The following is a 9,884-nucleotide window of genomic DNA, read 5'->3' as shown; positions in this document are numbered from 1 at the left end:
CGCCACATTGGAACGATAATGTACACAGCAAACCTCTCCCCTGCTCTGATTTTATTGGCTATCTTGAGAGCGATTTCCATAGGAATTAAGTTGTTTGCACCTGAAAATATAAGGAGTCTCCACCATCATCATCAGCTAAGTTTAGAATGCAGACTTACATTGAAAATTAAGACCAAAACTTGACCACAAACGACTTGTTTCTCACCCAAATTGTTATAATTAGACCAATTGAATGAAGACCCAAGGAAGTACTGGTTCTCAATGTAGATAAAATGTTGTGCAGCGCGAATAGCCTTCACGTAAGCAGTATGTATACTCATATCAATCAGCAGATTCTTCCCACAGACCAGATTCTGTCGCAACGAAATAAAGTTATTATGTCATACTACCATCATAAAGTCTAATCTAATGGAATAGGGAAAAGAAAATAGGATCTGACCTTTCCTGGAGCGTCCTTAGGATCCTTGGGGAAGCCTTCAACAGAGTTTGAATCGATGGAACGGAATACCTACGACATGTAGTAAATTTAGCCTCGATAAAGAGGAAAGGTTTTAAAGAGCAATTTTATTTATACCTGAACATGCCAACCCTCTGGATCATTTCTAGCTTGCTCAGCAGCCTCATCTATCCGTAGCACGTCAGGGATTCTTTCGAGTTTGAGTAAGGAATCATCATATGAAGTTTTCAGTTTTTGAAGGCCGTGGCGTTTTGAGGCCATTAGCCAACGCTCTTGAAAATTGGTCAATACATCATATGCTGCTGGACCATCAATCTTACAGTGTAGATCATGCCACGGTTCTCTCGGACAACCAGCAGTTGCCCCCTAACAAAGAGATAACGTGGTGTTGAGATGATTTCTATCTGTGTATCCTTTTAGTTTCATCATAAGATGTTTTCTTGTTACAAGCCTCCATATATAAAACAAAAAAGTAATACACAACATGGAGGTGGGGAAGCATAAATAAAATATTCACTTACAGCAAAATTAGGTTGATGAAAATCATCTTTGTGAACAGTTTGCAGTGTGTTGAAAATTGAGTGTTTCTGATTATCATATCTTCCCTTGCAAAGATCAAGCCCCCCGACAAAGGACACGATCTTTCTCCTGTTTTGACCTGCATCTGCATCTACTATCACACTCTTTTGATGATGAGTATAGATCGTTCCAGTTTCCTGATGGCATAAGGAAAAGTTGGGTCTTTATTTCTTCGAATACAAACAGGAATTCACTTTAAAAGAATCGTGTAGTCATAGTATAAATTAACAAGAAAATAATCTTGATCCCTTCAGGGACTCCTTTATACGTCCGACTGAAGCAGTTAAGAGATGAAACAATATACTCGATGAAAAGTTTTTATATGTGTGAGGAGAGAAAGTAATATGATATTAAACCTGCTTTTTGGCCCCAGCTACCCTTCCCAGCAGATCGTGGACATAGCAGCACTTGAACAGATGAATGCTTGAAATAACGGCGTGTTTCTTCATCGTTTGTGTTCATTACACCTTCCTGAATGTCATAAAAAAGAGTGGCCTAAGAATGCTTGAAATAACACCATAACTGAAGCAGAAGCAAGCTAACAAAACTGCAGTGGCTGCCATTTATTATTAAAAAAAGTTGCATCACGAGTAAAAGCTGATTATAGAAAGCATGATGTATCATAAGCAACAGAATCCTTTGATTTGTTTCAAAATAAAAGAAACTTGTATCATAAATGACTTTACTATATATGATACTCACTACTCATGTCTAAATATAGAATGTTAACTAAAAATGACCAAATGATAAATTGTTTCAACTTAAAAGGGATTAAACAAAAGTCTTACCGTTTTATACCCCAAGATGCTAGTGGATGTAGGATCATCCATATCAAGAGCAAGACACGCACGCCTTCTTGAGACTTGGTTTTCAAGACTTCACCCAAAACACTGTTTTTGGCATTAGGCCCATCCCGCACAAGCTGAACAAGGTGATATACAGACCATCCGGTGATATATATCAGACGACGGGCCTGACATATTGCATCATAGATATCATGCCAACAATGTCCATGGTTATAATACCTACCATTAGCCAACCACAGCTTAGGAAGCAACTCATCATCAGCGGTGAGCGTCTTGATACAGCGTGACTCTGCCCCCTCTCCGAATAGGAAAGTAGGTACCAGGCACACCTTGATATGAGACATCTCCACCTACCCCACCATGGTAGAGGGGAACCCTCTCCATTGGTGTGTACTCAATGGAAAGGGTCAAAACAGCCCCCGGATTGCACTGCTTCCCGTTTGCAGCAAGAATCGGATAAGTACCTCGATTCGCACGCCAGATATCACCTGCTCCACAGGGATCCCAACAGCCCCTATCATCTGAGATCCCACAACATCACTATCTTTTACCACAAAGTGCACCTCTGCACCATAATGCGCGACTGGCAGATTGAAATGCTGACTCCAAACGGGGTTCTCGCTGTTACTAATCACAAGGTCCTACCAATCACAGCATTAGACACGGAGATGGTAACGTAAGGATCACTCGTTATCTTGACAGGCGGCGTGCCTTCCACTTTACTCAAGAACTTGCCAGACAACCTCCCAAACATATCACCTAAGTTCTTGTGGAACCATATCCATATTTGGGAGATTCTTGGCTTCTTTCACCCAAATATCCAAATTCCCGTGCAACAACAACACCCTAAGTGACCCTGTTGAGTCTTAAACGGCACAAAACTGCACGCCTTGGCCGTGCTGAGAGCTCCCAGACATTGAATCAGAGTAAGTTAAGTGAGCCATGTGGTGAATTTTCCTCTATTCTTACTTCCCACTAACTATCTTTACAAAAAAAGGGGATCTTTTCAACAATCAGAATCAAGCAGTATATGGGATCTCAACACTAAACAAGACTATAAACAGATTTTGGTCAAACCAAACTCACAAATGGGAATCAAGATTGAATATTCAGCTAATCTGTTTATGCAGCACCATACAATGAATATATCTCAAGATCAGAGTACAAGCAGCAAAGAAAAACGAAATACAAAGCATTCAAATAAAATAAACTTGAGAGATGAATAGATTAAGCATCAAAAGAAATCTCCCAGCTCATAAATCCCGAATACAAAGCAGGGTGAATAAAATATAAGCAAGATCAAAATTCTAAATTAACTGTCGCTCCAAATATAAATGGAACAACTAAATGCGGCAGAAATCATTAATAGCATAGATGGGTTGACTTATATAGATATAGAGAAACGCTATAAAAGACCATCACGCATTAAATACAGAAGCCAGCCTACTGACGGAATATTCAACCATTGGTTGAGGAATAATAAATACTCATCTAAGACAAACTTAACACTGGATAATTGCGCTTAGGTCAATGAACTTTCACTTAATTTTTTTCCGCCCTTGAACTAAAAATGTAGTAGTACCTTACAGTTATCAATTACCCTCAAATAATGTCTATATGGGTTAAACAGTGAATGCATTAATTTTAATTAAATGTGAAAGTTGCATATTTTAACTAACCTTTAAAACCCATAAAACAAGAGGTGCCGAATGGTGACTTTTGGGGAAATTGGAAGTAGTTCACAGTAGTTCTCCTCGTTGGTTTCGTCACATGATGGACTAGACTTGGGAAGAAAAGGACAGCATTGCCGGCGCGTTTCGAGAAGTAATGGGGAAATGGGGTGCCACTTTCATTCGCCTTTGCCCACATTTTTGAACTGTCTCATTTTTTAAAAATTATTCTTTCCCTGACTCGCTTAATGGTATGAACTCCAAATTCAACAATTGGAAGTATATATAATTATGTGAAATAATGGTAATAATTTACACTTAATGACTCACGCCAACGCTTATTGATTGGAGAGCATATTTTATTAATTAAGTTATGCTTATTAAGCGGAAAGGAAATAGTACTATTTCTAATGAATTGTGTAGTAGTACTAGTACTATCTTAAAATGCGTGATTTTTGTAATATGAATTGTGACAAACAGTTCGATTTTTCAATTCGAATAAATAAATGTTAGTAATAGACTTAATAATGTTGGACCCTGCATATACAATAGTAGTATTAATCATGTTAGGTTTTTCAATCTTCTAATAATTCCTAACTTAGCCCATGAACTAGTTAGGCTACTGTCTCAACCGTTTTAGAGAGCGAAAATCGTCCCCTACAAACAGAGGTACATAAATGTTCTCCAACCATATTTACGAAAATTCTCTCATTTCATTTTCCATCTCTATCCATAAAATGATAACCATTCTTTTTAATTCATCATTTTATTATCACATCAATATCTAAAGATAATACTTAATTCATTATTCTCGATGCAATTGATGGATTATCTATTTCTAACATCCATCTAAGAGCCATGAACAAATGCAAAGGACAGATACAAACAACAAAACTAAGATTAACATCACACGATGAATTATTACTCAGTTATTTTGAGGGGTTCACAGAAGTTAATCTGTTAGCAGGTTTCAACCTTACAAAATCTACAAACATACATACATAATATAGATATATGTATTCGAGACTCGGACAACTAAGACATGTCAATGATTTAGCTAATCATCAGTCAGCAGAGTGGAGCTTGCCTTGTAAACATATCATATACGGACAGCAGGCTTAAGCTCTCAGCTCGTCGTCTACCTCTTTCTCTTGGACTTGAGAGACGTAGCTGACTGCGAATTGCTGTGCCAGTTTCGCTTCCTTTGGTTGATGAACCAATTGTTTATCTGCTTCAGCTGCAGACCCGTCTTCTCCACTAGCTTTGCCTTGTCATCCTCCTGCATAGCATTTCACACCACCATCGCGTATAAACTTCTAAACATAAGCTCGGCCAAACGCCCTCAAACGATTAAAGAGACTTACAGTGGGATAAGGCCACTTAGAGTGTTGCTGCCACCAATTTTTGAGCACAGTGGTTGTGTCACCTGGCAACTTCCCTGCCCTTCTCTTCCTTAGTATTTCCTCTCTCACGTCTTCGATTCTTGATTTGAATCCCTGCAAATTAATTCACTTCCTTAAGATGATCCTATTTGCTACAACAATTGAAGCAAAACAAGGAAAAGGTTTCACCTGTTTTAGCTCAATTTTGAGTTCTTGCCTTACTCGCTCCATCAAAGTTCTCTCGGACTCAGTGGGGAGCAACGGGCCGAAGCCCATGAGGTCGTGCCCTTCGCCTCCGGATTGGTCCAAAGAGAAGTCCATTTGGAGTTCATCCTCATCATCAGACATGGTTGCACCACTTCCTTCTCCAAGTGCTGCCCCTGTTCATTTCAAAACAACAACGGAACGTATTGGTCCATCTCTACTAATGCAGACTAACATCATGTCAAATGCAAACAGAGTTTCAATCATGCATATGCAACATATCTTCTTCTGGTTTTGTAGTTGGAATATTAACAATAAACTGGAATTTCAACAAGAATCTACATGATGCATGCATGATATTGAGTTCCATTTTTCATGAATCAATTGTGCAATGATCCAATTGTGGCTGATGATATAAAATAGATCAACCATGGTTCATTGAGAATTATTTTGGTGGATTTTTATATATACAATTTGAGGGTGTTTAATTTGAGAATGATATGTAGATTGATAATCGTAGGACTGAGTATATGAAAATAAGATGGTCAAGTGAGTTTACAATTAAGCAATTCATCAATGTAAATACTACTAGCAGAATGTATTAACTTATAAGTGTTGGGTTATATTAAAAAAACAATCTTATTGATTGTTGGAAGTCTAGTACAAAATTGAAAGTAGCAAGCATGAACATTCTTGCAAGACAAGGTATAACTTTGAGGAATGTGTTTTGTAAATTTATTTTAAGAAAATGAACAATAATAAACAAAGATTGGAAAACTTTCTTATAGTTTAGTGGTTCCCACCTTTTCTATCTAGCGTTCTCTAGAGTGGAAAATATGAAAAAATCTTAGCATATCAATATCTAATTAATAATAGTAAAATATCATAAATTGGAAGGAAAATAGCCTGTTTGGAAAAAAAATTTCATTATCTACTGTTTAAAACATATGAAAAAAGTGGGAAAATGGTTGCAAAAATATATGTTTTCAAAAACGCACCGTGTGAGAGTTCCCACATGAAACCACAGGGCGTGTTTTATACAATTGACTGAATACAACAATAATTGAACCTCAATTGTTTGTGAAGCTTTAATATTTGTCTTTTCTATTAACCAGGCTATTTTATAAATGATCAATAATTGCTATTGAATTATGGTGTCTTCATTGAGCATGGAAAAACATGAGGCAAGCTCGTCAACCGTAATATCTTGTCTAGTTGAAAATTTAATGCACAACTCATAAGAAGTAGTTGGTAAATATATCATCATATCACCACGCAGAGAAATGGTAGATATAAAAACATGTTTGTAATAATTAGAAGGCAGGAAAAGTTAGATGGCTTCATCATTTATTTCATAGTGGTTCTTTTGCCGGCCGATGACTTATAAATACAATATTTCACACGTACGTATTAACATTTCTTTCTAAAACCTTGAGAACTAATGGCATGTCAAATGGTGATGTGTGTTTGAATTTTTGCAAAATAAGGTGAGATGAGCTACTATTTAGCATAAAGAATTCATGTTATTTACATTAGTAAAATGTATCATAACAAATTTAATGTTTCACAAATACTACTACCAACGAAGCACAATATAGTTAGCACATATACATCAATAACTAGAGAAAAATAGAGAGGTGTTTACTTTGGATGATATATAAGATTATTTATAATCTACTACATGATTAATTTGACCATATGTAATTGTCCAATTATTCAATCATATTTATTGACAATCAAGTATATATCTCAAAGTAAACGCTACTCAACAAAATGAGTATTAGAGAGACGAAGTTGTCTTCTACTACTACCCAAGGTGGTTGAGATTTTAAATCAAAGGTTCTAGTTGATTCAAACTACAATTATATATAGCAATGCAACAATAGCAAGCAATATAGAAAGGTATTCAAATGCATCCTAATCGGTAGTTAGTGGGAAATATAATTGTTTAATTGTGTGTTACTTTGATTGTCAATTTGTTGTGCAATTCCTTCAACACTCAAACCCCACCTATAATCTCTTCCTAACAAAATAAACTACTCTTCCGATAGAGAGCACTCCAACCACCTCTTGTTGTACGGTCTCACTATCTTACAAAATACCCCAAATCACTTTCTTATCCTCTTGCCTACCAAATGAATCAGGCCATCCATAATAATTAATTATATCTACAAATATTAATTCAAGCTCAAGTGGGATTAGTGTAGATATTCTTACTGACATATGCGTAAATATCAAAACTAATTTACATGGATGGAGACTTATCTAGGGTTAAATAGCCATAACTTTTTGAATAATTCTTTGGATCATATATAGCCCAATGATAAATAACAATAAATTACGTATGTTTCTTAAACTCTACTCTTTTCTAACCCCATAATTGAGATAAAATATATTTAGATGGTGTTCATAAGATTTTGTACAGATAAAATATAGAGAGGGAAAGGTGAATGATACCAGTGAGAGATTGCAGATTCTGTTCAATTTCACGGCAGGCCATGACTGCTTCCACAGCATGGACTCTGACATGCTGCTGCAGCTGCTCTCTAAATGAGCACAAAACTAACAAATACTGTGCCTGTTTTCACACAAAATAAACACACCCAAACAGGAAAGACAAAATAAAAATCGAATCTTTACACAAAATACTGATTAATCATTCAAAAGAGCGAAAACCCACGAAAGATCATAGATATTCAACAAAGCCCGCGATAAAAACAACAAGAAATCAAAAGGAAAAAGGAGAAAACTGAAAAACCCTACCAAGAAATTGTCAAGCTCCTGCCTTTCATGGGGGGAGAAAGAGTGGGCGTGATTCTGAGCGTAAGAGCGCAAGATGTGGTGAGACTGGGAGACCTGCGCGTCGATAAGTGGAAGCTGATCGATCGGCGTGGCGACGCGGAGGCATGCCACGTGTGCCGACAGCAGCTGCTCGTAGAGAGGGTGTGTGGCGATCTCCGCCTTGAGCTGGTGGTTCACCTCCGCCGGAGCCGCCGACATCGACACATCATTCATCCCTCCAATTGGGCCAGAACCCATCATGCTCATGCCTGGTTCTTGCATATTTTGCATAAAGATCGAACCTTTTTTATGAGAGTGTGCGCGTGTGTTTATATATATGGATATATGTAAATAAGTGTGTGGTCCCTTTTGCCGTATGATACGGTGAGAGAGAAGAGAAATAATATAGTGAGGAAATCAAAGCTATGAAAAAGAAGAGAAAGAGGATTTGAAAGGTGATGTTGAAGTTTGAAGTGATGTGGTGAGGACCACTTGGAAAAGGGTTTCTTGTTCACACAAGCAAAGCCTTCATCTGCTGATGTGATATTTATTCACTGATCTCCTCAGACTTGTTCAGATGTTACACAATTATGTATATATATTTAAAAAGAGAGATGGCAGTTTAATTTGTTGATATTGATGGGAGAGAGAGGGAGGCCTTATATTGGGATCAGAGGCACAAAACTTTCTGCACCTACTCAGCAGAGATGCAGATGTTACACATATAGAGCAAAAGACATTTTACTGATGGGGGAAATGATATTTCGGAAAAAATTCAATTTTGTCACTTTTTGTTGCCTTTTTTAATCTTTTGCTGTGAGTAGAGGGAAATATATAGGGAAGTTGGAGATGAAGAAAGAGGTGTGGAATCATTGCCAGAAGAGGAGAGAGAGAGAGAGAGATGTGAGATGTCAGATAAAGATATCAATGATAAAGATGCATCAATGGCCTCCCTCCCAAAACAATTTTCATTTTGTGTGTTAAATTTAATTATTATTTACTATGTAAGAACATTTATGTGCAAGCAATAATAGTTCTCAATACTTAGAACATGTTTGGTATGGAGAGTTATGGCCGTCAATTATATTCAATTTTAAATGTATAATTGATACCCTTAATGCGATGAGATTAGGTAGTATTTTCTTTTCAATAACACCCATGTGCATAATATCATACTACACATACTTAATATTGGTCACCACTTGCATCTGGAATAACGAATTCATTTATTTCATCATTAAAATAAAATGATGATACTTAAAAAATTAGTAAATATGTATAAATTGCATAAGAAGAAGCAAAGTGCAATTTAGCATAAAATATCTAGTTAGAGACAATTGGTGTGATGTCAGAGCAGATGCTTAGACGTGAAACAAGTACTGTCTAGGACTGAATCAGGTGATATAGTCGATAATTTAAAATTAAATCGGCTAACTATTGTTTCTGATAGGGACATCTCATTTGATAATTAATTGGTGCAGAAGTCGTTTTATTACAAATATACTCCACTAAAGTAGAATAGTCTATTTAAACCCAATTTACTGTAGAAGAAAAATAAGGAGTAAATATTTTATACACTAAAAAAGAAGAAGGGAAAGTGAAAAACTGGTCATTGGAAATAGCATTTTCCATCCCATAAATAGTGCCAATGTATTTTCAAAGAAATGTGCAGTTACTTTTAACCTGTGAGGGCCATAAATATCCAAGCATTAATACGTGTATGAAAAGGCCTTCAACTTTTCATTGAATATGTGCACGAGCTACAAATAAAGATAACCTCCGATTTATTTCTAGTTTGTTAAAGAGAACATATCTACTAATTTAACTATGAATCTTAAAAAGTTAACTAAAAATGACGCAAGAAACATAAGTATGGTTTAGAATTTTTATTAGTTAATAGAGTAGTAATTTGTAGTCATATCTCTATAGGGCTTATATGCTAGTATGTGTCAGTGTGATAAATGTGTAAACCTACATACACAAAATTGTTTACCAACACCAAAAT

At 36.3% G+C, this 9,884-nt stretch overlaps 1 protein-coding gene and 1 pseudogene across 1 annotated transcript; both read right to left on the bottom strand.

Moving 5' to 3' along the window:
- Positions 1-6: 6 nt before the first annotated feature.
- LOC121788879 lies at positions 7-2,968 on the bottom strand (annotated as a pseudogene).
- A 1,439-nt stretch (positions 2,969-4,407) lies between these two features.
- On the bottom strand, positions 4,408-8,457 carry LOC121788876 (homeobox protein HD1-like). Its single transcript, XM_042187470.1, has 5 exons — positions 7,862-8,457; positions 7,556-7,676; positions 5,084-5,274; positions 4,877-5,008; positions 4,408-4,791 (listed from the first exon to the last, which is right to left on the bottom strand). The coding sequence occupies exons 1-5, from the start codon at positions 8,168-8,170 to the stop codon at positions 4,651-4,653; spliced, it is 894 nt and encodes a 297-aa protein (XP_042043404.1). The 5' UTR covers positions 8,171-8,457; the 3' UTR covers positions 4,408-4,650.
- Between the last annotated feature and the right edge of the window lie 1,427 nt (positions 8,458-9,884).

Source organism: Salvia splendens, unplaced genomic scaffold (genome assembly GCF_004379255.2).
Source record: "Salvia splendens isolate huo1 unplaced genomic scaffold, SspV2 ctg1169, whole genome shotgun sequence".
Taxonomy (NCBI): Eukaryota; Viridiplantae; Streptophyta; class Magnoliopsida; order Lamiales; family Lamiaceae; genus Salvia; species Salvia splendens.
Note: the sequence above shows the minus strand (reverse complement) of the source record. Positions and strands in the feature narration are given on the sequence as shown.